The following is a 27,822-nucleotide window of genomic DNA, read 5'->3' as shown; positions in this document are numbered from 1 at the left end:
CATCTAGAATGGTGAATCATTTTCAGAATGTTTTCAAATTACTTTGCCCAGATTCATCAGAAGAATCACCGTCTATGGCAGCTACAACCTTACAAAATGTGTTTCTTAATAAGACTTGAAAATTGAAATTATACCTTGATCCATGGACTGAAGAATGGATGTTGTATTAGCAGGCATGAAAACAATATTAATCTCCCTGTACATCTCTATCAGAGCTCTTGGGTGACCAGGTATGTCTCATTGTGATCCGCATCTTTCGTTGTTGCTGTTAGGTGCCATAGAGTTGGTTCCAACTCATAGCGACAGGATATACAACTGAACAAAACAGTGTGTGTTCCTGCACCATCCTCACAATCATTGATATGTTTGCTCCCACTGTTGTAGCCGCTGTGCCAAGTGTCTCATTGAAGGTGCTTATCTTTAGACTTTTTCAAATTCTTATAAAATACAGAAAACTTGTTTATGGTTCTTTTATGATGGGGATCCACCCAATTTCTGACAACTTTATTAAGACAGTATTTTTCTTATTTTAAACATTATCAATGTCCACATTATTTACCTTATTTTCTTTTATATTTATATTAAAGGGTTTTCACCAGATTAGGACTCCTTTCTTCAAAATATCCACTGGAGCAACTTAAGCCTCAGGCTGTGGGGGCCAAGGAGGCTTGATCCTACCCTACCATACCTCTCTGAGACTCACTGTCAAGAATTAGTCAATCTCAATTTATTTGTTGTTGTTGTTTGCTGTGCAATGGATTGCTTTTGTATGGCCTTTCTTGCCATGGTCCTGTAACTGCCACCTAGGTAATTGGGTTGGACTGTGTAAATAAGGTAACTGCGTCCACCAAGGGGATTGGTCAATTTTGATATCTGGCTAGGCTTAAAGTGAGCCATCCCAGAGGTGGAAGATAGATCTCAAAACAACCACGAAAGAGTAGCCAGGATTGAGCAAGTCCTTTGGAACTGGGATCCCTGTGCTGAGAACCTCCCAGACTCAGGAGACAGAGAGAGAGCTCTAACCCTGAAGGCGGCAAGATGGCAAGCAGCAGCAAGGAAATGTTAGCAGTAGAGGGAGCAGAACCAGGAGCCTGATAGGAGACTAGCAGGGGAAATTCATATATATATATATATATATATATAATGCTAAGGTTGAGATTCACTTCTACCTGTAGCAGCAGAAAACATGTGATTTCTGCCCAGGGTAAACACAGATGTTTCCTGGAAACTAGTGCCGAAAATTAAAGGGCACTGATTTTATGGAGACGCTCATTCAAATGAAACAGTTAAGTTCTTATTTTTAATGTTATTTTTTTAATTCAGAAATAAAAATACATTGACAGCTATCAGTTAAATATATAGACATAATCACTACTGCCCACATTACTCTGCCAACTGTAGTATTGGAAATGCCCAACTCCTTCCCGCAGGCAGTGGATGAGAGAGATCCCAGGAGTTCGACAATTTTCTTAAAGGCACCTATCCTACCTCCCATCAAATATTTCTCAACCCAATTCCAGTGCAGGAATTCAGAGATCAACAGGGAAGGTAGAGGGCACAGATTTATGAGTGTCCTCTTACCAACTCTAGCAGGCAGAAGATGAGAACAAAGCTTCACATTTCAGAAATACTGTCTAATCTAGAGAGTTCCCACTCCCTAGCCATCTCATTGTGTATTCCAAGAGCCCCAATTACATGGAATTTCTTGGGAGAGGGATGATATCGAGATGTATGGAGCCTAATACTGGCTAAGTCTTATAGTCATTTTCCCAAAAGGATACCCCCGACCCCCAACTTCAAGTTCCCTTTCTGCCAACTTTTCCTACTTTGTACTGAGGTGGAAGAAGGGAAAGGAAAGAAGAAAAATAGGAGGGAAATATGAGAGATTCATTTTCATTAGGGTCTGGCTCAGTTGGAGTCTGAATCTTCTGAGGAAGATGAGCTGGAGTCGCTGTCTTCAGACCCCTCATCTCTATCCTCATCCTCACTGCTAGAGTCTGAGGAGTCACTGCCTTCCACCACTTGCCCATCTTCCTTCTTATTTTGTGCTGACCCCCATGGAGGATGATGACTGACTTCAATAGTTTCTGGTGAATCTGCGCCTGGAACCTGTAGCTCCCATTCCTCTCCAGGCCCTTCTTGCAAACACTTCACTGATGGGCACTGCAGAGACATCTCTCTGAGTTTGCTCATATTCTTGCCCATAGAATAGGTTGCATTTCTGCATGCTGCATATTCTTCAGGAGACAGGCTCCTGAGCCAGAGATCCAGGTCCACCTTGTACTGTTTCTGCAGCTCCTCAGCCAGGTTCTTATAATGGTCCTTCAGGCTCTGTGGGATGTGCTGCCAGCGTCTGCTAATCTCCACCCTGCGCTCTCTCATGGGCACATATTGCAGCTCCCTATTTAACCACATATCCTGGTGGAACTTGTGGTATCCATTCATGGGGAGCTTCTCGGGCTCTCCATGGAATTTCATCTGCTTGGAAAAGTCACCATTCTCCAGAGAAGACCCCATTTTGTTCCTATTTCCCAGAGAACTCTTTTGGGTTTCAGTTCGGTGCTTCTTGGGGACAACAGATCTCTTGCTGCTCTGGATGAGATCAGGGTGGTCTTTCTTGAATTGAGCTAGGTTTTCTTCAAATTCCTGTCTCTCCTTCTGGAAATCATGAATATATTTTAGTTTCATCTTCTCTGGGAGCTCTTTATATTTCTTGGACAGAACCTTGGTCAGCTCCTGGTTGCTCAGCTCAGGGTGCACTTGGGAGTACTGGGAACACTTCTCCTTGAAGAAGTGGAAATAAGTAGTCAAGGGCTTCTTGGGGAATTCTGGATGTGTCTTGAATTTTTTGTTTTTGGAGAGTTTTTTAACACGTTCCTGAGCTTCCAGGACTAATTCTTTCAAAGTGCGAGATTTCCTCAAAGTATAAGAAATCTCTAACCATTTGTTTTTGCACATTTCTCCAGTAAAACCTCTAAAAGCTACCTTTTCCCAGGTCATACGTGACTGGGGATTGTTTTGAACTTTCACTTGTCATTGGGTGAGAGGTTATTCTCCATGCTTTCCAGTAACATCAGTATGTCCTCTTCAGACCAGTGGTCTTGAGCTTTAGGCAATGACATTTTTAGGTCTTTGAGCCACTTTTATGGCCCTAGCTGTCCAGAAACTTCAACAGGAGCTCAAAGTTTTTCACTCTCAAGATTCAGCAAATAAGGTCTTTCTTGAGATCCTGTAGTGTTTGTGACACGATGGATCTAAAGAGAAGGAGAAGAAAAATTACTCTCTTCCTGGAATGAATCAGAAAAACATACAATACTTGAGATATATTCCTTCCGTGATTTAATAATATAAACAAAAACTCCATCAAACTCTGAGTTTAAATTACACTTACGTTTTCAGATGATACATTTGCACATATTCTCTTGCCCCAGCTTGTCTTCCACCCATTCTCACCAGACCTAGATTAAATAGAAGTCAAGGAGAATGATCGGCCACTAACTCAAGAGGCTTGGGATGAGGGAAAGTTCCAGGGAAAAGGGTTAAAATAAAAAGAGAAATGACTAAAACAGAAATGACTTTCACTCCATAGTGCCTGAGAGTGGCCACTTTCTCCATGGAGTCAGGTAGCCCTCTGTCTTCTCACAAAAAATGCATACTTGTGGAATTTTTTACAAGAGTTCCATATCAAAACTTGAACATGAATTAAATGACCAATCTGTGGGTTCTTTTGCACTCTTGCTTGAGAATGAATGCTTTCTGATGAACCATACTGATTTTTCTTTCAAACGGAAAGGATTCAATGAGAATTATATAACATTAAAAATATTTGGTTGTTACTCATCATGAAGCCTCAAAGTTTTACAACCTTTAGAAAATCCCTTCAAAATACCTGACACTTACTGGAAAGTAAACAAACATCAGATCTGATTTTTCCTCATTTCAATCCATCCAACCAATTACCACAATAAAATTGACATAGTAGAAAAACAATTAAAAGGTTGTAAAGGTTGATGTTATCAGTCAGGAAAGTAGGAAACACACTGTAATACAGAGGGTTTCAGGGGATTTCATGAAGGGGCTCCTCACAATGTTGCATGAAAGGTGAAGGGAACCAATAAGGGGAGGAAGCCCCCAAGATAGCAATAGTAGGAAGCTATGCCACCCTTAAACCTGAAGGTGGCAAAACAACTCTAGGTGAAATTGAGGGATTAGCCAGTGTGCTTTTAAATCCTGAGAAAAGGCTTTTAGGTCAGAGCTTGAGAATGAGTTTGTGAGGGTTTAGTGAAAGGCAGAGAACTACTCAGAATCACTGAGATTGAAGAGAAAGCACTTGACACGAACTTATTTGAGGAAAAATCAGATAAAAGAATTAAAAAAAAAATGAAAGAACCCAAAGAATTATGTGGGACTCTATCAAGAGGAGGAGCCTACGAGTGACTGGAGTGCCAGAACAGGGAGGATAACAAAATACAGAGAGAATTGTTGAAGATTTGTTGGCAGAAAACTTCCCTGATATTGTAAAAGATGATAAGATCCAAGAAGGTCATGAAACCGCACACAGGGTAGATGCCAAAAGAAAGTCACCAAGCCATACTATGATCAAACTTGCCAAAACCAAAAATAAAGAGAATTTTAAGAGCAGCTAGGGAAAAGTGAAAAATGATCTATGAAGGAAAGTCAATAAGACTAAACTCTGACTACTCAGCAGAAACTATGCAGGCAATAAGGAAATGGGATGTCATATATAAAGCCTTGAAGGAAAAAAATTGCCTGCTGAAAATTATATTTTCAGCAAAATTGTCTCTCATATAAAATACGAGGGCAAAATTAGTGCATTTCCAGATAAATAGAAGTTTAGGCAATTTGTAAAACCAAATCAAAATTATAAGAAATACTAAAGGGGTTCCTAGTGTGAGAAAATCAATAACATCAGATAACAACTCAAGACTGGAACACAGGTCAGAACAACCAGATATCAACCCAGATAGGGAAGTCACAAAAAGAAATCAAAGCTAAACACTGAAAATAGAGAAACAGAGAAGTTAAAATATAAATGCTGACAACATTAAAACAAAAAAGAGGGACTAAATAATGGACTCATAGAACTTTCATATGGAGAAGAAGTCAAGGTGGTACCAAGAAATAAAAGATTGGTTTAAACTTAGAAAAATAGTGGCAAATATTAAGGTAACCACAAAGCAAACTAACTGTCCTACACATCAAGATAAAAAACAAGAAAAACATAAGGACTTAGCAAATACAAAATCATCAACGATGAAAAAAGATGAAAGAAAATACATAAAGAAATATGACTGAGCACAGAAAATTAAGTGGGACAAAGAAACTGTCAACAACACATACAAAATAAAAAAATCCATCAAAATGACAGCACTAAACTCATACCTATCCATAAGTACGCTGAATGTTAATGAACTAAATGCAGCAATAAAGAGATACAGGGTGGCAGAAGGGATTAGAAAACAAGATCTGTCTATAGGCTGCCTACAAGAGTCACATGTTAGACTCAAAGACACAAACTAAAACTCAAAGGATGGAAAAAATATATCAAGCAAACAACAATCAAAAAAGAGTAGGAGTGGCAATATTAATCTCTGACAAAATAGACTTTAAAGCAAAATCCACCACAAAGGAAAAGGGAGGACACTATATAATGATAAAAGTATCAGTACACCAGGAGGACATAACCATAATAAATGTTTATGCACCCAATGACAGGACTCCAAAATATGTAAAACAAACTCTAACAGGATTGAAAGAGAAATAGACAGCTCCACAATAGTAGTAGGAAAGGTCAACACACCACTTTCTCTGAATCACAGAACATCCAGAAAGCTCAATAAAGGAACAGATCTAAATGCTACAATCAACTCACTTGGTCTCATAGACGTACACAGAACAGTCCACCCAAGAGCAGCCAAGTATATTTTCTTTTCCAACACACATGGAACATTCTTCAGAATAGACCAAATATTAGGCCACAAAGCAAACCTTGAAAGAATCCAAAACATTGAACTATTACAACGCCTCTTTTCTGACCATAAAGCCATAGAAGTAGAAATCAATAATAGAAAAAGCAAGGGGAAAAAATCGAATACATGGAAACTGAACAACACTATGCTCAAAAACTAGTCTGTTGTAGAAGAAATTAAGGATGGAATAAAAAATTCACAGAATCAAAAGAGAATGGATTAGCCCAAGACAGTAACCATTCCCAAAGCCAACTCCTCAGACAGGGATTGGACTGGACTATGGGATAGAAAATGATACTGGTGAAGAGTGAGCTTCTTTGATCAAGTAACACATAAGGCTATGTGGGTAGCTCCTGTCTGGAGGGGAGATGAGAGGGCAGAGGGGGTCAGAAGCTGGCCCAATTGACGGGAAAATAGAGAGTGAAGTGTGTTGTCTCACGAGGGGGAGAGTAACTAGAAGTATATAGCAAGGTGTATATAAATTTTTGTATGAGAACCTGACTTGATTTGTAAACTTTCACTTAAAGCACAATAAAAAATTTAAAAAAAAAAAAAAAGAATGAGACTGGAAACATATCCTACCAGAACTTTTGGGACACAGCAAAAACAGTGTTCAGAGGTCAATTTATAATAATAAACGCACACATCCAAAAAGAAGAAAGGGCCAAAATCAAAACAATAACCCTACAACTCGAAAAAACAGAAAGCAGGTAGCAAAAGAAGCCCAAGGACACCAGAAGAAAGGAAATAATAAAAATTCAAGCAGAAATAAATGAAAGAGAGTAGAAAAACAACTGAACGAGTTAACAAGACCAAAAGCTGGTTCCCAGAAAAGATCAACAAAATCAATAAATCATTGGCCAAACTGACGAAAAAAAGTCAGAGAACTGAAACTTATAAACTGCAGGGAAAACAAAGATATTCTAAGAAAAAGAAATATAATCGCAGTATAGCCCCTGTCTCATCTATAATTTTCAATTTACGTAGGGAAAATAATTGGTATAATAATAATTATGCACATTTGTCTTCTGTCACTCTCCTATAATATAGAAAATGTCCTTCTTGAAACTCATCATAAAAAATGCATTAGAAATATGTACATGCAAAACATATTCGCAATACCAAACTTTCCCTTTTGAAATTTTGTTAATTCAGACAGAATGCAACAAAAAATTCAATGTCTGAATAGAAAAGTGTTAATAAGAATAAAACTAAGCTTTGTAAAACTGAATCAGATTTCAATCAGAACTTTTATATATGAACATATATGAAGGAGCCCTGGTGGTGCAAAGGGTTAAGCACCCAGCTGTAACAGAAAGGTTGGTGGTTCTAATCCACCCAGACGCTCCTCAGGAGAAAGACCAGGAAATTTGCCAAGTAAACCCAATGGGATACTTCTACACTGTTATGCTGAGTTACTATGAGTCAGAATCAATTCAACAGCTCCCAACAACAAGCTTTTAAAATATGTTATTATCAACACTGGGCATTAAAACAAACCAAAAATTAGAGACTAAACTCTCCATGCCCTTTCTATTAGCAAGCACCCTTTCTCACTGTGAAAGATGAAAGTATCATGTAACAGTGAAAATCAGCACCAAACAACAAACTGTGCTTTTTAAAATGAATTTTGATAAAAAATTGGGTCCTCACTTTTACATTAAATGAATACAGACAGCCTTCTCATTTCTAATATCCCTGCATGGTCAGCAGTAAAATTTTGTGCCCGAGAATTTCCTGGCTTCTTAAAGTCAGTAAACAGAATTTTTTAAAGAGACAATCACCAGGATTAAAACCTTTTTTCTTCTCCAAAACCATTGTATTACATATTTATAGTAGAATATTCCTCTTACATATACAAGCATGCACTACTTTTAGAGTCGTACATTTATGAACTTCGTATAAAGTAAGATAATTCTGTTCATTTTTTAGGAACCATAAAATTCTGTTCATTTTTTTAGGAACCATACCAAGTACAAAATTACAAGATATCTGGCAACTACTTTCTGAGTCCGTATAATCCATATGAACAATCCAAAAAAAAAAAAAATCCAAGGCATACATAAAAATAAGACAAAATTTGACCACCCTATTAATTCCAATATATACCAATATTGACATAATAGATTAATTCATATACGACCGGAGTAGAACTGCCCCAAAGAGTTTCCAAGGAGGGCCTGGTGGTTTGGAGCTGCCGACCTTTTCGTTAGCAGCCGCAGCTCTTAACCACTACGCCACCAGGGTTTCAAATTCCTACACAGGTTAAGAAAAGGACTAATTTTTATAAACAAATGATATCATTTCATAGAAAAATACCCCAATTCCTGATTGATAAACCAAAATTATTTTTAGTTTGTTTTGGTTTCAGAAAGTAGCAAGAAGTCTTCTTCTGTAAGTTGTGTACTCCCGTAACTCACCTAAGGAATATGCGAAGCGTTTCGCCAATGCTTGCCGTCGAAGTAGTGTTATCGGAGTCAGTTCGGGGATCCAGATCCTCCCGGTGTAGGAGCAGCCGTTTTCAGAAGACTCCGCAGGCAGGAGACTTCCACAGGCACTCTTGTCCCTTCTGGAGAAGAGTGAGCTTGTTTCTTGGATGCCTTTTATTGAACCCTGAAGACCACACCTGATTTTTCCCTTTGATTATATTTCATGTGTCTTCCAATTAGAGTTAATAGAATGATTAGGTTTCTTCAAAAGAAATGATTGATTTAACACCTTGGTAATCTCCATAAACTGACTCAACAAACATAATCTCATCAAGAAATAATCGTAACTCTAGACAAACGGGCGCTGAAGACCGGACCGCCCCAAGATCTCCCTCTCAGTCAAATCAATCAGTAAGCTTGCCCCACCCTGGGGTGTTCCTGGGGACCCCAGACCCGACTTACTTTACCCATAAAAACTCCTTGGGCTATTGTTCTGGGAGATATCTTGGCAACCGGGGTCCTGATGTGCTCCTCTACTTGGCCAACTAAATAAAGCTGCTTCTTTTGCTTTCATCTGCTCTGTGTGCCTTCCTAGCCTGGCTGAGCAAACCTGGAAGTCTGGTTACACAGTGGTCTCGGCCTTAGGCAATGACATTTTTAGGTCTTTGGGCTACATTTATGGCCCTAGCTGTCCAGAAACCTCAACAGGGGCTCAAACTTCTTCCCTCTCAAGATTCAGGGAGTGAATTATTTCTTGAGGTCCTACAGTGTGTGTGATACTATGATTCTGAAGAGAAAGAAAAGAAAAATTACTCTCTTCCTGGAATGAATGAGAAAAACATCTTACTTGAGATATATTCATTGTGTGATTTAGTTTAACCTTACCAGTATAAATAAAAACTTGCCCAACCTCTTAACTGAAATTTACATTTAGTTTTCAGATGCTACATCTGCACTTATCCTCTTGTCCCAGCCGGCCTTCTACCCAATCTCACCAGACCTACCTTAAAATCATTAACTAATGACATTTTCTTTCCTAAGTTTTTTTTTTTTTAATTAACTTTTATTGAGCTTCAAGTGGACGTTTACAAATCAAGTCAGTCTGTCACATATAAGTTTATATACATCTTACTCCTTACTCCCACTTGCTCTCCCCCTAATGAGTCAGCCCTTCCCGTCTCTCCTTTCATGACAATTTTGCCCACTTCCAACTCTCTCTATCCTCCCATTCCCCCTCCAGACAGGAGATGCCAACACAGTCTCAAGTGTCCACCTGACATAATTAGCTCACTCTTCTTCAGCATCTCTCTCCCACCCACTGTCCAGTCCCTTTCATGTCTGATGAGTTGTCTTTGGGAATGGTTGCTGTCCTGTGCCAACAGAAGGTTTGGGGACCATGCCAGCCGGGATTCCTCTAGTCACAGTCAGACCATTAAATACGGTATTTTTATGAGAATTTGGGGTCTGCATCCCACTGATCTCCTGGTCCCTCAGGGGTTCTCTATTGTGCTCCCTGTCTTTTCTAAGTTTTTATAAGTTAAAAAATAAAAGTCTTGCTTCAATACTAATTTACAGCGAAAGTCAGCCTTGTAGGTTCATTTTCACAAGAACCATTCTGATGAGTTGATGTTTGCAGAGATTAGTTTATGAAGATTAGCAAAGGCGTTACTTAACCCCATCTTCTCGTTGACATAGGCTAATCATTCCTATTTGAAGACCTGTGAAATGCAATCACTGGGAAGAAATGGGTGTGGTCCAATAAAAGGGACCCAGCGAACCAGGCTCACTCCTTCTTCTCCAGAAGAGGCTTCTGGAGAGACTGCCTTTGCAACTCTCCTGCCTGCGGAGTCTTCTGAAAGCTACTGTAACCACACCTTGGGGACCTGATCCCTGAACTAACTTCCATAACGCTACTTGTACAGCAAGCATTGGGGAAACCCTTCACATATTTCTTAGGTGAGTACACAATTTACAGAAGAGGAATTCCTGCTACTTTCCCCAAACCATAAACAAACAAAAAATCATAATTTTATTTGATTCATTGGCAAACTGAGGTGGTTTCTTGGAAATTATATTGTTTGCCTACTTAGGAAACTGACGTCATCTTTTCTTTATATTTTGGGGGTTAATTTGATGATTAATGTTATTTTTATTAATTTAAGTGTTTCTTGGTTCTTATGTGTTATAAGGAATCAGAATGTAGCTGCCAGATATCTTGTAATTTTGTACTTGGTGTCCAACCCAGGTGTAGATGCTAAAAATGGGTTTGGTTTTTTTTTTTATGTCATGCCTAAATGCATTACTCTACAAGTGGTATATAAATGTATACATAATAGACAGAATGTTCTATAAAATATAAGTAATACATTGTATGATTTAGGGAAAATATTGTTTTTGACTGTGGTGAATGTTGTCTGTTCAGAAATAACAATACTTTGACTTAAATTTTAAAGAAGCCAGGAAATGATCGGGCCTCTAGAAAAGTAACACTGATGACCATGCCGAAATAACAGAAATGAGAGTGTCATCTGCACTCAGAGAGTACAGAAGTGAGAAGTATTTAGCAAAGTCATTTTTTTTAAATAGTTTTTATTGTGCTTTAAGTGAACTTTTACAAATCAAGTCAGCCTCTCACACGTAAACTTACATATACCTTACTACATATTCCTATTTACTCTCCCTCTAATGAGTCAGCCGGCTCCCTCCTTCCAGTCTCTCCTTTCATGACCATTTTGCCAGTTTCTAACCCCCTCTACTCTCCCATATCCCCTCCAGACCGTGTCTCAAGTGTCCACCTGAACCAAGTAGCTCACTCCTCATCAGCATCTCTCTCCAACCCATTGTCCAGTCCAATCCATGTCTGATGAGTTGGCTTTGGGAATGGTTCCTGTCCTGGGCGAACAGAAGGTTTGGGGACCCGGACCACTGGGGTCCTTCTAGTCTCACTCAGACCGTTAAGTCTGGTCTTTTTATGAGAATTTGGGGTCTGCATCCCATGGTTCTCCTGCTCCCTCAGGGGTTCTCTGTTGTGTTCCCTGTCAGGGCAGTCATCGGTTGTGGCCCGGCACCATCTAGTTCTTCTGGTCTCAGGATGATGTAGCCTCTAGTTCATGTAGCCCTTTCTGTCTCTTGGGCTCATAATTACCTTGTGAGCTAGCAAAGTCAATTTTTATAAGCATTATTTGTTTTCCGGTGCTGATCATTCTTGCATGAGAATTATATTTTTTCACAGTGTGAAGAGGTACTTTATAATAGTGTGAATGAATTTGGAAGATATTGCCATTCTCCTCTTTTTATTTCTTGTTCGTTTGAATGTTGTGGTTAGATGCCTTGGAGTGGGTTCTGAGTCATAGTGACCCTACATACAACAGAATGAAACATTGCTTGGTTATGCACCATCCTCACAATTGCATTTTGAGCCCCTTGTTGCAGCCACTGTGTCAATTCATCTCGTGAGGATCTTCCTCTTTTTAGCTGACCCTCTAATTGACTAAGCATGGTGTCCTTCTCTAGGGACTAGTCCCTCCTGATAACATGTACCAAGTACATGAGACAAAGTCTCGTCATCCTTGTATCTAAGGAGCATTCTGGCTGTACTTCTTCCAAGACATATTTGTTGTTTGGGCAATCCCTGGTATATTGAATATTCATTGCCAAAACCATCATTCAAAGGCATCAATTCTTTGTTCTTCCTTACTCATTGTCTAGCCTTCGCATGCATATGATGCAACTGAAAAAAGCATGGCTTGGGCCAGGCTCACTTTAGTACTCAAAGTGACATCTTTGCTTTTAAACTTGTTTGAACACTGTGGTATAAATTATAAAGATAGGGCAAATTCAGCAGCAAGTATATGCACATAAGAAGATTCTGGATGAAGTCTGATCCAATTTTATTATTAAATTAATCCTTGTTAATCCTTATGTATCTAGAAGTTGTTTTAACCAAAAACCGAACACATTGCCATCAAGTCGATTCCTACTCATAGCAACCCTATAGGACAAGGACAGAGCAGAGTTGCCCCATAGGGCTTCCAAGACTGTCACATCTTGATCCTGTGGTAGTTTCAAACCACCAATCTTTTGATTAGCAACCAAGCACTTAAAACCCTGTGCCATCAGGGCTCCTAGAAGCTCTTTAGAGTAGTGTATTTTGTTTAAGATAAAAGAAAATAGATAAAATAGAAAATTTGGTTGTGTGCGTATATCTTGTACATAAGTGTTTCTCATATATTTTTATCCATGGCTTTTCAGAGAGGCATTTTCTGGATCATGGGTGAGGGATAGAAGACAAGTACAGACTGATGGCATTCTGTACATTTCTGCATCTTAAATCAATGACTTATTTTTCTTAATCTTTATTACCTCCCTTATAAAGATATTGTTATATTAACCTTTTGTGAGATGGCAGCATTCCATGGTCTGACCTTCTCATCTAACTACGTGAGAGGGGAGAATCACCATCAGCCCAAAGCTGATCCCTGTGAGGTGGTGGTCAGAAATACCTCCTCTTTTAAATCGTTTTGCCAATTCTGAAACCAGCCATCCCTCCCATGGGACTCTCTACTTTTCTGCTGTGTTCAGTAATTCATTGCAATCGCCACACAGAACTCATAGACCTTACTTACAATTATGGAGTTTATTAGGGATGTAATAGGTTATAATTCAGGTTCAGCAACTACTCAGGATATAGTTCTTAAGTCACAAAAGCTTCTTGGCTGTCCTGCAGGCAGGCCTCTCTCTCTTGGCCCCTCCACCCAGCCTCTGCCTTGCTCAGGCAAGTGTCATAAAGTTCTTTAGCTCCTCAAGTAAGTGCCCAAAGGCACCCCACTCCACCAGAAGCCTCGGCCTGAAGGTACTCAGCTCTCTTGCTCCATCGGTTCACAAGCTTAGCTTCTTTGACAAGGGCCTGGAGGCAACCCAGTCTCTTGAGAAGCCTCCTGCCTCAAGGCTCTCATTTCTCTTGCACCGTGGGTGGCACACCCACTGTACCAAACCAACTGTAGCTGTGTTGCTTCACAGGCTGTGAATCCCACTGCACCATCTTGTATCGGTCTCCTGGTTCTGCTGATTTTTTCTCTGTCACAGCTCTCTCTCTGTCTGTCTGTCTCCTGGTCTAGGAGGTTCACAGCACAAGGACCCTGGATCCATGGGATGTGCTCCACCTCCCAGCTCTTTTTTCTTGGTGGTAGTGAGGTCCCCGCCTTCTGCCTCTGGGATGGCTCATTTTAAGCCCAGTTTTAGGAAGACAAAGGAAATCCTGGTGGTATAGAGGTTAAGAGTTACGTCTGCTAACCAAAAGTTTGGCAGTTGGAATCTCCCAGGCACTCCTTGGAAACTCTATCGGGCAGTTCTACTTTGTCCTATAGAATTGCTATGAGTCATAATCAACTCGATGGCAACAGGTTTGGTTTTTTTGGTTAGGAAGACAAAACTGATCAGTTGCTCACTAAGGTTTCAAACACCTCATTTTTTTTTTAGTAAAATACTGTCTTTGTTTTTGGTAAAAAATGGGGTCGAAGTACATGCCATCTGATAACATCTTCACGTGAGGCATAGTGGCTAAGAGCTACTTCTGCTAGCCAAAACGTCAGTGGTTCAAATCCACCAGGCACTCCTTAGAAACCCTATAGGGCAGTTCTACTCTGTCCTTTAGGATCGCTATGAGTTGAAATCAACTTGATGGCAAAGGGTTTTTTTTTTTTTCTCACATTCTCCATATTAACAATGAACATTAAACATCTTTCTATATTAATATTCTTCTCTATGTTGTTTTTTAAATTTTTATTATGTTTTAGGTGAAAGCTTACATAGCACATTAAGTTTCCATTTAACAATTTTTATACAAATTGTTCCAAGACATGGGTTACGATATTCACAGTGTGTCAGCATTCTCATTATTTCCATTCTGTTTGTTCTGTTTACATTGATCTAACTTTCCTGCCCACCCTTTCATCTTTGCTTTTGGGTAAATATTGACCTTTTGCTCACATATAGTGGATTCTTTAAGGGATTACATTAATTAAGAGTTACATTGTTTATTTTATAAGTCAATCTATTATGGGGCTAAAAGAAGGCCTCCAAGAGTGGCTTCATTTCCAAGTTCCAAGGGTATCTTAGGGCAGTAGTTTTGGGGGTTTCTCTAGTCTCTATTGGTCTAGTAAGTCTTGCGTTTTTTAGGAATTTGAATTTCACACAAGTGTATTTTTAGGTCACAATCAGGGTAAAATTTTACTTAGGCCTTTGTCTCTCCAGGGCAGAATAATAAACTTTTCTGATTTTCTTCCTTCAGGAAAATGGATCCAGCCTTCCAGAAAGAACTCACCTGCTTCATCTGCTTGAACTACCTTACAGACCCTGTCACCATAGGCTGTGGGCACAACTTCTGTAGGCCCTGTCTCTGCCTTTCCTGGGAAGAAGCTGAAACTTCTGCCTGTTGCCCACTGTGCAGGGAAACATCAGAGCAGACAGCATTCAAAACCAATATTCTTGTGAAGAATCTGGTGTCCCTTGCCAGACAAGCCAGCCTCTGGCAATTCCTGAGCTCTGAGGAACAGATGTGTGGGACTCACAAAGAGACAAAGAAGATGTTCTGTGAAGAGAGCAAGAACCTGCTCTGTTTGCTCTGCTCTAACTCTCAGGAGCATGAGGCTCACAGACACTGTTCCATAGAATGCGCTGTTGAGGAATACCGGGGGAGTGATACATCTGAAAGCACTTTGAAAGCTGCAGGTTAGTAGAGCTGAGAGAGTACAAAGAAGATGAGCACCGTGATGATGAGTAATCCACTCAGCGCTGAGAGTCTAGTATGTGCTAGCTTGTGTCCTAGGCAGGAAGGAGAAAAGTGTGAATAAAATACATAAACATATCTGCCTTCACAGAGTTTGCATTCCAGCAAGGAGATGAGATATGATTAAGTTAAGGATTATTCTTTTGAATATGCAATATAATGCTCAAGGTGGTGTGAAGTCCTCATTTTCAGATAGCAAAAGTATATGAGCAAAGAGGTTTTCCTATTGGAAGCATGTTTAGTAATACAGGTCAAATAACCAAAAACCAAGCCCGTTGCTGCTGAGTAGATTCCGACTCAGAGCATAGTGGTTAAGAGTTCAGCTGCTAAGCAAAAGGTTGGCAGTTTAAATCCACCAGATGCTCCTTGAAAATGCTATGGATCAACTCTACTCTGTCCTGTAGGGTCAGTATGAGTCGGATTGACTAGATGGCAATGGGTTTGCATTTTGTTTTGTTTTTTTGTTTGTTTGTTTTTTTTAATATGGTATCCTAGGAGGCCTGGTGGATTTGAACTGCCAACCTTTTACTTAGCAGCCGAACTCTTAACAACTATGCCACCAGAGTTTCAATCATGCTGTATAATAGCAGGGCCTAACATCAGTAGAGGAGCCCTGGTAACTTAAAGATTAACCTCCAGACTGCTAACGAAAAGGTAGGTGGTTCAAGCCCTCCAGTGGCTCCACAGGAGACAAGACCTGGCAATCTGCTCTGCTAAGATTACAGCCTAGGAAACCCTATGGGGCGGTTCGACCCTGTCTTGTAGGGCCCCTATGAGTTGAAATCAACTCAATAACAACACCAACAGTACATCCGAATTCTGAAACAAGTTGTTTATCTGAAAATTAGCAATGTTACATAAAATCCTCATTCCTCAGTTTCTTTAGGCAAAAGATTACACTAAATTTTGTGTTTCCACTGCCTGAAATTTCCCAGAATTGGTGATTATGGAAGGTAAACAAGGGAATATTATCATCCTTCCACTTGCCCTAAAGTACATCGATCTAGTATCTCTTGACTATATCCATTTATTCTGGTATGAAATGCATAGGATTTGTTTCTCTGGTACTCATATTCATGATTCCTTTGTAGGAGAAGCTCCGAAAGCAAATGAGATCTTTATGGGAAAATATTCAAAACAATTGGAGAAATCTGAATGAGGAGAGCCTAATTATCAAGCTGTGGATAGTAAGTATGAGGCTGTTTTCTTTGGAACCAGCTTGTGACAGACTTGCTGGAGATTTGTCCATGAAGAATTTGAGCTGAAATCATGGTGGGCCGTGAGCTTCTGTGAGTGTTTATCGAAAGGAAAGATAACCTGCCTTTTCAGTGTAAGGCTGTATGACACTTGTTCAGATTTGTAAACCCCGGTATATCAGCAACTCAGAAAATAAGCATGTGGCACTTCTCCAGACATTTCAGGAGCTTTTGAAGTGAATGAAGGTGTTTTGAAGGGAGCATGGGTTTGACTTTTGAATGGAAAACAAATGAAGGAATGAAACTGAAGGGTCATTCTGTGGTTCCTGACAAGTAGGAAGACGTGGATTTAGGTTGAGTGTAGTTGATTGGTAGAGGATGTGAGTCGGAGAGAAACAGGTGAGGTTTAAGGGGAAGGGGGTTAACTTGCATTGCATATATGATCTAAGAAATCCATGTCTTTGCAGTATTATGTGTTTCTACTGTCAGAGATTATCAGGTCTGAGTATCAGAAATTGCACCCGAATCTCCTTGAGGAAGAAAATCAACATTTAGAGGGACTGAAAAATGAAGGCAAGAAGATATTTCAGCAACTGAAGAAAAGTGAAGCCACAATGGTTCAAAAGGGGAGGCACCTGAGAGAAATGTATGAGGAGCTGAGGAATATGTGCCATAAATCAGATGTGGAGTTGCTCCAGGTAAGAACCGAGGACGCGCCTGGAAATCATTTGTATTAGCTAAAGTTCACATCCTGGACCTCCATTAGATATTTGGTACCAAAGGCACAAATTTTTTTCCTTTGGTGGTCATTTCCCAACTGAGAATAATAGACATAAACTGTGACTCCTATCTTAGCCATGAACAACAAAGCTTTATGTAATTATGAGAGTAGACTTCCCAGGGAATACTGTATTTTTTGACAAATGAATGCCTTCTACTTTTGTTTGCCAACCATATCCTGCCCTCCCCCCACCCCAGATATTTTCATAAATGTGCAAAGTTAATTTTTTTTACAGCAACATGACAAACCAACATAGAAGGCACAAATTATTTGTGGAAAATACAGTACTTCCTTCTAAAAGTCTTCTTCTCCACCTTGCTTCTCTAAAATCAAGAAAGAAACGTCTTACCCATGAGCATTCCACTTTTGTCTCCAGGCAGGCAATATGGAGAAATTTGGGAAGAGATAACTTTTACTTCCTCCTTCTGTTTTAAAGTCCCCGATTTGAGTTGCCTCTGTTCTGGGGCACACTACCCTTTGGAGACAAGCCATGGGAAAGACCACTTTGCAGACAGCTGACGGTTGCATGGCTACCATCTATACTCACATCCTTCTCTTTATTCATTCACCCTCAGGTTTCTGAATTCATCGAGAATTCAGGTTCTACTCACATGTTGTAGTGGGATCCTACTTAAAAAAAAAAAAATGAATTTACCAAAAAAGTGTGGTGCTGGTTGGTTGGTACTTTTCCGAATATGCCCAAACCTAAAGATTGAATGGGCAGACTCACCAATTTGTTGGAATTCTAAACTTTTCCTCTCTTCACAGGATTTGGGAGACATATTGACCAGGTAAGTTTGGCCTTCCCTGCAAAGTAGAGCACCATGCGGCCTGTGAAAGAGACCACAGTGTTTCTAACAAAGTGCGAACGTAACTTATGGAGATACTAGATATTTTCTGTGTATGCATGCTGTGTATGTTTTGCTGAATATGTTTTCCTGTTCCCTCTATCACAAATTTTGTTGTTGTTAGGTGCTGTCAAGTCAGTTCTGACTCACAGCGACCCTATGCACATCCAAACAAAACACTGCCCGGTCCTGTGCCATCCTCACAATTGTTGCTACGCTTAAGGTCATTGTCGAAGCCACTGTGTCACTCCATCGCATTGAGGGTCTTCCTCTTTTTCACTGAACCTCTACTTTACCAAGTATGATGTCCTTGTCCAGGGACTGGTTCCTGCAGATAACATGTCCAAAGTATGTGAGGCGTAGTCTCACCATCTTTGCTTCTGAGCAGCATTCTGGTTGTACTTCTTCCAAGACAGATTTGCTCATTCTTTTGGCAGTTCATTCGATATTCTTCGTGAACACCACAATTCAAAAGATGTAAATTCTTCTTTGGTCTTCCCTACTCATCCTCCAGCTTTCACATGCATATGAGGTGATTAAAAACACCATGGCTTGGGTCAGGCTCACCTTAGTTCTCAAGGTGACAGCTTTGTTTTTTTGCCCAGCCCAGTGCATCCTTTGATTTCTTGACTGCTGCTTCCATGGGTGTTGATTGTGGATGCAAGTCAAATGAAATCCTTGACAAATTCAATCTTTTTTCCATTTGTCGTGATGTTGCTTATTGGCCCAGTTGTGAGGATTTTTGCTTTCTTTATGCTGAGGTTTTTATGTTGAGGTATATTATAATCCATACTGAAGGCTGTGGGCTTTGATCTTCATCAGTAAATGCTTCAAGTTCTCTGCACTTTCAGCAAGCAAGGTTGTGTCAGCTGCATAATGCATGGTGTTAATGAGTCTTCCAGTGTGAGGATTTTTGTTTTCTTTATGTTAAGATGCAATCCATACTGAAGGCTGTGGTCTTTGGTCTTCATTAGTAAGTGCTTCAAGTCCTCTTCACTTTCAGCAAGCAAGGTTGTGTCATCTGCATAACACAGATTGTTAGTGAGTCTTCCTCCAATGCTGTTGCCCCATTCTTGTTCATATAGTCCAGCTTCTCGGATTATTTGCTCAACATACAGATCCAATAGGTATGGTGAAAAGATATAATCTTTATGCACACTTTTCCTGATTTTAAACTATGCAGTATCCCCTTGTTCTGTTCAAATGACTGTCTCTTGATCTATGTACAGGTTCCTCATGAGCACAATTAAGTGTTTCAGAATTCCCATTCTTTGCAGTGCTGTCCATAATTTGTTGTGACCCACATAGTCGAATGCCTTAGTATAGTGAATGAAAACACAGGTAAACAACTTTCTGGTATTCTCTGCTTTCAGCCAGGATCCATTTGACATCAGCTATAATATCCCTGGTTCCACATCTTCTTCTGAACCTGGACAGACTTTCTGGCAGGTCCCTGTCAATGTACTGCTACAGCTGCTTTTGAATGATCTTCAGCAAAATTTTACTTGCACGTGATATTAAGGATATTGTTGGCTAAGTTCTGCATTCACTTGGATCACCTTTCTTGGGAGTAGGCATAAATATGGATCTCTTCCAGTCAGGTAGACAGGAAGCTGTCTTCCAGATTTCTTGGCATAAGAGTGAGCAATTCTAGTGCTGCTTCCGATTGTTGAAACATCTCAATTGATATTCCATCAATTCCTGTGGCCTTGTTTTTCACTAATGCCTTCAGCGCAGCCTGGAACTCTTCCTTCAATACCATGGGTTCCTAGTCATATTCTACCTCCTGAAATGGATGAAGATCAACCAGTTCTTGGTACAATGACTCTGTGTATTCCTTCCATCTTCTTTTGATGCTTCCTGCGTCGCTTAGTATTTTCCCCATAGAATCCTTCAGTATTGCAACTCAAGGCTTGAATTTTTTTCTTCAGTTCTTTCAGCTTATGAAATGCTGAGAGTGTTCTTCCCTTTTTGTTTTCTATCTGCAGGCCTTTGCACATGTCATCATAATACTTTACTTTGTCTTCTACCTTTTGAAATCTTCTGTTCGTCTTTTTTACTTCATCATTTTTTCCTTTTGCTTTAGCTACTCAACATTCAAGAGCAAGTTTCAGAGTCTGTTCTGACACCCATTTAGGTGTTTACTTTCTCTCCTGTCTTTTAATGACCTCTTGCTTTCTTCACGTATGATGTCCTTGATGTCATTCCACAACTCACAAATTAGCGTTGTTTCTTTCTTGTGAATCAGGGAGGTATGTTTTGCAGGGCTCAGTGCATAAGTGTCTAGAAGATAGCTATCTTTGATTTTAGGTTTCAAACACGTAAACTTAGTGAAGTGAATGGCCTAGTTTGTGCCAGGTGGTAGGTGAGAGAGGCATGTACCTCTGAGAGGCAGGAGAAGGAAGCAAGCAGAGAAGAAAGAATGATTCCCTAAGAGTTGCATAATTCCATCCCAGGATACTGGAGATATACCACAATATTGGTAACGGGTTCTGATGAAACATTTTCAGTTAATGCTGACGTCTTTTTTTTTTTTTTAAATAATTTTTGTTGTGCTTTAAGTGAAAGTTTACAAATCAAGTTACTCTGTCACATATAAGCTTGTATACACCTTACTCCATACTCCCACTTACTCTCCCCCTAATGAGTCACCCCCTCCCTCCTTTCAGTCTCTCCTTTCAGGACAATTTTGCCAGTTTCTAACCCTCTCTACCCTCCTACCTCCCCTCCAGACCGGAGATGCCAACACAGTCTCAAGTGTCCCCCTGATACAAGTAGCTCACTCTTCGTCAACATCTCTCTCCAACCCATTGTCCAGTCCCTTCCATGTCTGATGAGTTGGCTGACGTCTTTTTTACATACTGTGATGGCCCCTTTGGCACCTGAAAGATTAACTGATTCTCCGACTTGCAGGAGTGAGTCTGTGCAGCTGGACATGCCCCAGCCTGTGAACCCAGCGCTCAGTGCTAGGCCCATCACTGGCCTGATAGACAGGTTCCGGCAGTTCCGAGGTGAGTGTCAGCCCAGTGGTGGGAACGCATACAATGTCTTCCAATAATGGTTTTCTATGGGCAATCATTCCCTCTTTATTGATTCTTGATTTTGGGAGGAGAGCAGCCTGTGAATAATCATATTTGCCCTATGATAATATGAAAAATATCTACATAAATGGTGGGAAAAGAGATATGTTATTCTGGCCAGTATTAAATAGTTAATGAGAAAAAGGAAATGATCTGAAAAAGGGCTCCTTGAGACCTAGAACCATTCCCAGATACAATGTCTGTCATTCAGTGAGTCATACAGAAGGACATATTATTTCAGAACATTTCAATTTCAAATTAAGTGCAGTTGCTTATGGTGACAGGGTCCCTGGTATTTTATTTTTAAATATTTTTCATTTAAAGTCTCATAGTAATTGAATTTGTAATAATGTGCATTTTAATTAATACATTCTGAGAAATACATAAATAAACATAAAAAGGTGATATACAGAAAAGCAGAATTTATGAGCAACAATAAAACAAGTGGGTGGTTGAGGCAGTACGCAGAGCTCCATGGTCGACCTAATCAAGCGGGGTTAGCCTGGCAGGCAGAGAATGACTAAGCCTGAGATGGAACCAGGTTAAAGGGCAGGACATTCTGAGTAGGAGACCCCTTCTAAGAAGATGTAAGTCAAGCCCCAAAACTGAAGACATTACCGCCAAGTGGATTTCAACTCACAGCTATCCTATAGGACAGAGTAGAACGGCCTCATAGGGTTTCCAAGGCTTTCGATCTTTAGGGAAGCAGACTGCCACGTCCTTCTCCCTAGGAGCAGCTGGTGGTTTCCCACCACTGACCTTTAAGTTAGCAGCTGAGTGCTTTAACCACTGCCCCACCAGGTCCTCTTCTAAGAAGGCATACCTGGATTTTATTCTTGAATTTAAGCCTACTTGCTTATCTTATACTTGGCAATGCGATCACCATTTATTCAGGTTGGAATTTTTTGCCCTGAGAAGAGACAATGGAGATAAGTCATGTTGCTGTGGACATGGTATCAGTGCAGGTTTCTGATTTTTAATGTGCTGTGAAAAGCAATGAACCAGAAGTTTACATGACCTTCCTCCTCTACATTTCCTGGGATTTGAGGAGTTTTTTTTCCAGTGTATTTAGGTATCCGTTTCTTCGGCACATCCGCTGATAGCCCTCAATCTGATATTTTCTATCCATAACTTCCCTTGTAGTGGTGGCCTGTCTTTCCAGTGATACTCTAGACCCAGTGACCCCCTCATCCCATAGAAATTGAAAAACTGATTTGAACTGAAATATTCTCTTTTTCCACAGTGGAAATTTCCTTCCGTTATGAAATAAGCAGTCAGAATATCATGGTGTTTGATGACGTGAGAAGTCTGAGGCTAAGACGTGACCTTCAAGAGGTGCCTTTTCCTTCTAGAAGATCTCAGTACTTTGCTGCATGGGGGGACCAGGCCTTCACCTCTGGAAAACAGTACTGGGAGATAGATGTGGATGACTCTTGGGACTGGGCTGTAGGAGTCTGTAAGGATACCTGGTTAAGGAAGAATGGCTCACTGGTTGAATCTGAGAACGTATTTCTTCTTTTATGTGTGAAGGATGTTAATCGTTACAATCTCTTGACCACTTCCCCAGTGTTTCCTCAGTATATAGAGAAACCTCTGGGGCGAGTTGGTGTGTATATAGATTTTGACAGTAGAAGTATGAGTTTTGTTAATGTTGCCAAAAGTTCCCTCATATGGAGATACCCAGCCTGCTCCTTCAATTACCCTCTCAGGCCTTTCTTTTGTACTGGCCACACATGATAGTGGTGAATTCAGGAACCTGGAAACTCCATATCTGAGGGAGTCCTTCTCAGTTGAAGCTGATCAATAATATTTTATTGTCTTTTATTTTGTTCTTCTTTAAAGTAACATTTTGTTGTTATTAACTATGAAAAAAAGTTGGAAATGAAAACTTTCGCTAGTTCAATTTTTTTTAATTAAAATCATCTCTTTTGGCACATTACATTGCATATATACTGTGATTATTCACTTGTTTTATGAGCTTGCTGGAGTTAGAAGCATATATAACAAAAACTTTGAAAGCTGGAACTTGAGGGGACTGCCTTGTATTTCGATCTTTGTTAAGTGGATGGAAAATTGTTAAAAACTTCTTGGGGGTGGTGTCTGACCTCCTCCAGCCCCACAAGAGGATAGGGAAACCAAGATCAACAGCGCAAAGTTGACTCCCAGGAGGCAGAGGCCAGACAAGTCTCCTCTCTCTACCATCTTTACTAATTCTGAAACAAACCACCCCTCACACAGCACTCTCTACTTCTCTGCTGGATGCAATAATTCTTTGCAATGGCCACACAGAACTCAGGCTATACTCAGGATTATAGGGTTTCTTATAAGGGAAGTAACAATTACAATTCAGGCCCTGGAACATTCAAGATAAGAGTCTTCCATCAGGATAGCCTCTTCCCAGCCGTGCTCACAAGTTTGATTCTCCTTGGCCCTCAGTCTCTGCCCAAAGGCACTCAACTTTGTCTTCTGTGGATTGGGAAGCTACTGTACCCTCTCCTGCTGCTAGGTCTCTGCTGCTGGGTCTCCCCTGTTTGTCTCTCCTTCCTTGGTGGTGGTGGGTTCCTCTCTGCTCTGGCTCCCTCTTAAGGCATAACTGACCAATCCCCTTGGTAGGCCACAATTAGCCTATCACACAATCAACTGAGTGTGAGTTCCCAGATCATGGCTAGAAAGGCCATACACAAAAATAATTAATCACACAGCAAAAATATTTGATTTTTCCTCCTGACAGGTTTTACACTTATATGGGTTCCAGCTTTCACAGATTTTACTGTATGAGTGTGATTCCATCTTAATGGTGTAATGGAGGAACACAGAGTGTTTGCATCAGAAAGAAACCCGGTTATCTACAATATATGTGTCAGTCTGAAATATTCTTCTCCCTCATCTTGATCTCTTAAAATCCTTCTCAATTCATCCTTAGGGAAAAACTCTTTACAGGGAAATATTCCTGGATCCTCAGGACCAGGACAGGCCTGTCTTTATATAAGTCCTTTATTTTGTCCTTTCCCTTTTAACCGTATGCATTATGAGATAAAGGAAGGGTCTCTTGTATTCACTGCTATTTCCTACAGGTAACACAATGCCTAAGACATAACAAGCTCTTAACAAATATCTGAATGAACAATAAGTGAATGAGATACTTGCCTTGTCTGCAATAGGGTTGACAGTGGGTGCTGCTCCATATCTTTGCTCTCGTGATTCACACGATGCAGTATTTTCACCGAATTTCATTTCTGATAGAAAGGTTATTCTACGACACACGGTTTCAAAGTTTTCTGATTAATAATTAAGAGTATTCATGAAAGTAAATGCCATAGACCATTTAAAAAAACATAAAATATAGGTTAAACCAATGGGATAGGGAGCGCCGAGATCAACATGGCATAAAACAGTGACACAGACCAGTGATTCTGTCTGGTGCAGTTTCCAGCAACATTAGTATCGCTGAACATTGTTAGCAAGGCAAGTTCTTGGGTCAGAACCAAAACTTACCAAACTTATTGCCATCGAATCCATTCCTACTTATAAAGAAAATTATGCACTGGGGAAGGGCCTGTAATCTGTGCATTAACAATTCTGATGAAAGCTGTAAATAAGAAACATGGAATTAATCTGATTTATAGATACAAAGGCTCAGTAAATTTCCTACATCTCGGAACCAAACAAGAGCTAGAAGCAATTTGTTCAATATGGTTGTTTAAGTATGTTGCTTTTAGTGAACAAAGAATAACAGGGAAAGTAAGATCTTAAGCAGACTATTAGGGACTCAAAAACAAATAAAAAATTTTGTATTATAGGTTATTGTTATGAAAGCTACATCAACTCATAAATCTGGAACCATTCAATTACATCAAGAGAGAAAAATCTTTTCTTTAGCTTGCAAAATACAGGGAACAGGCAATAGTCAAGACAACTTTCGACAGGTACATAGCTCAAACAGTTAATGAGCATGCTTTCTTGAGAATTAGTAGGAAAGGACACTGCTATCAGTTTTGCAGGTATATTATTGTTGGATGTATTTAAAACTCTGGGAATACCATCGTATGAGGAGAAGATCCCACGGTGTGGCTTTATACATATAAATTTTTCTACTCGATAGGAATGTAATGTAAGCAATATTAGAGCACCCAAATACCAAAACCAAACCCACTGCCATCGAGTCGATTCCGACTCATAGCGACCCTATAGGACAGAGTAGAACTGCCCCATAGGGCTTCCTTTGTGGGTCAAAATATCAAATATATATTCCAGAAATTAGTGGAAGAGCCAATGGTCTAGAGACAGTGTAGCAATTAAGCTATAAGCCAGTGGTGCAGGGATGGAGAATAAAACCACAAAATTCAAAGAGAAATTCTAAGACTCACTTGCTGTGTGGATACCTGCTTTATGACTGAGCAGAAAGGCATTTCAAATGGATGTAAAAGCGATATACTTTCCTATGCATATGCTGGGGTATTTCCCTCATATTAAAAAAAATCAATTTCAAGTACATTAAGGTTTAAATTCCATGTGACAGGCAAATTCATCGTTTAAAAGAAGTTGAATATATGAATACTTTTAGACACATGTTAGGGTGTGATTTCTTAAAGAGGAAACAAAAAAGCAAAAATACGTGAAATAATGATCAATTTAACTACAAAAATTAAGGATTTCAGTCATCAAAAGACAAAATAATGGAAGTGAAAAGCTGGGAGTAAAATACTGTAACACATATAACCACCAAAGAATAAGCATCCAGAATATATAACAAATGTTTTCAAATATACAAGAAAAATTTGTTGAACCTCCCACCCATCCAAAGAACGAAAAGTCAGGACAATTGCTTCATAGGAGAGAAGAACAGAAACACATGTAAAAAATATTTAGTAATTAGAGAAATAAAAATGAAAGTTATAATCACTACCATCAGATGGATACTTTTAAAAAATATGAAGTTTCGGTGATGATATAGAGCAACCTCAAGTATTATCTCGTGCTACGGGAGTATAAAGTGGTACAACTCTTGGAAACCAATCTCTAGTAAAGCTGAAGTTGTGTGCAATTCCTGGGTAAATAGTCTAGATTAAAGCAAGTCTTGTGTGTGTCAGGTTCGAAAGTGGCTTTAACCCCCCTGTTTACAATCACGAAAATAATTATGATAAAGAAACACCTGAAATCAATCTCAACTCCATAAGTAGTGGAACAGATAAATATATTCAAGTATATTGCTATGAAAGAGTACGTGTCATTGTTAGCTGCTATGAAGTTGATTTCGACGCATGGCGGCCACATGTGTGCAGAGTGTAACTACTCCGTAGGGTTTTCAAGGCTGTGACATTTTAGAAGCAGATCCCCAAGTTTGTCTTCCAAGGCACCTCCGTGTGGGTTTGAAGTGACAACCTTTCGGCTAGTATTTGAGTACTTAACCCTCCTCAGCACCCAAGGTCTCTGAAAGAGTATCAAGTATACTGAAAATGTATAAACTACAGCTACATGGAACAATCTGGATACATCTCAGGAACACAATGTTAAGGTAAAAAAGAAAATTGCAGAATACACACAAGAGTTATTTCTAAAAAGTTCAAAATCTACAAAACTGTGTATTATTGAGGGTTATAAACATAGGTGGTAAATTTAAAAGGTAAGCAATAGTGTGATACAAAAACTTCAGAACAGTTGTCATTGTTTACATATTTACACATCCCATAGATTTTTTTATATATTAATGATTTAATAATGTTCAGCAACATTGTAAATGAATATAACCATAATAAACCAAGCAGACCCGTAGCAGAGGCCCAGGCACTCTGATATTCCCTCTCTGCTCCTGGGCTCTATTGACATGAGGAGAGCGGTCTCCCTCCTTGGCTGAGCAGAAGTGGAGGCTGGGAGTTTGAGCTGAGTCAATATAAGGGTGCTGTAGCCCAGCAGCACTTGGGCTCTGGCTCCTGGCAGCTCTACTGCCCCTTAACCACCACCTCTGAACCTGTGGTGGGGAGACTGGAGGATTTAGCTTCCCACTTTTCACCTTCTCATTTCCTATTAAAAAAAAAAAAGCTCTTCCTGTCCTGGTTTAGAGGCTCCAAATACAGCATCTCCTCCGAGACACACACAGGACCACGGCCCCTGAGACTCACTGTCCATCACAGACAGGAAAGGAACATCTAATGGTGGCAGCTGAAGTGTAAAGTGGCTGCTACTGCCTCAGAGTTTTGAAAGCTACAGATTTCATTTGTTTTTAAAGTGATGGCAACGCTTGGGGTCCTACAGAACCAAGATTTCCAGTCTGGACTGAGCTAACACTTTTTTTCCTATGGATTTTGGAAATATATGGAAAAGTTCTTTTACATCTAGAGTCAAGAGATGGCTACCAGGTCCTCTAGGAACTTCATGGATTGTAAAACTGGAAAGAGGCTTACTTAGACTTTAAAAGATTTTACCTATTTTTCAAATAAACCAAAACCAAACCCAGTGCAGTCTAGTCGATTCTGACTCGTAGCGACCCAATAGGACAGAGTAGAACTGCCCCACAGAGTTTCCAAATAAAAAAATCCTGATTGATTACAAGCTCTCTAAAGTAAATGCTCTAAGAAAAGGGAGGGGGGAGTCTTTTCCCTTTCTCAACAGGGTGAGTTAAGCCTCTCTCTCTTTCCTACTTCTAATTTGTATTTGCTCTTACAGCTTGTCCAGGAATGACCTAGAAGGAGCAGTGAGTTTGGGGGTTAAAAG

General features: G+C 39.9%; 1 protein-coding gene and 1 pseudogene across 1 annotated transcript; one reads left to right on the top strand and one right to left on the bottom strand.

Annotated features, from left to right (window-relative positions):
• Positions 1–1,908: 1,908 nt before the first annotated feature.
• Positions 1,909–11,622, bottom strand: LOC100675172 (upstream-binding factor 1-like protein 1; annotated as a pseudogene).
• A 2,402-nt stretch (positions 11,623–14,024) lies between these two features.
• Positions 14,025–23,894, top strand: LOC135231750 (tripartite motif-containing protein 43-like). The gene is made up of 6 exons (XM_064288819.1): positions 14,025–15,110; positions 16,297–16,393; positions 16,870–17,100; positions 17,952–17,974; positions 20,945–21,042; positions 22,355–23,894. The coding sequence occupies exons 1-6, from the start codon at positions 14,713–14,715 to the stop codon at positions 22,846–22,848; spliced, it is 1,341 nt and encodes a 446-aa protein (XP_064144889.1). The 5' UTR covers positions 14,025–14,712; the 3' UTR covers positions 22,849–23,894.
• The last annotated feature ends 3,928 nt before the right edge of the window (positions 23,895–27,822 follow it).

The sequence above is a fragment of the Loxodonta africana genome, chromosome 7, assembly GCF_030014295.1.
Source record: "Loxodonta africana isolate mLoxAfr1 chromosome 7, mLoxAfr1.hap2, whole genome shotgun sequence".
NCBI lineage: Eukaryota > Metazoa > Chordata > Mammalia > Proboscidea > Elephantidae > Loxodonta > Loxodonta africana.
Note: the sequence above shows the minus strand (reverse complement) of the source record. Positions and strands in the feature narration are given on the sequence as shown.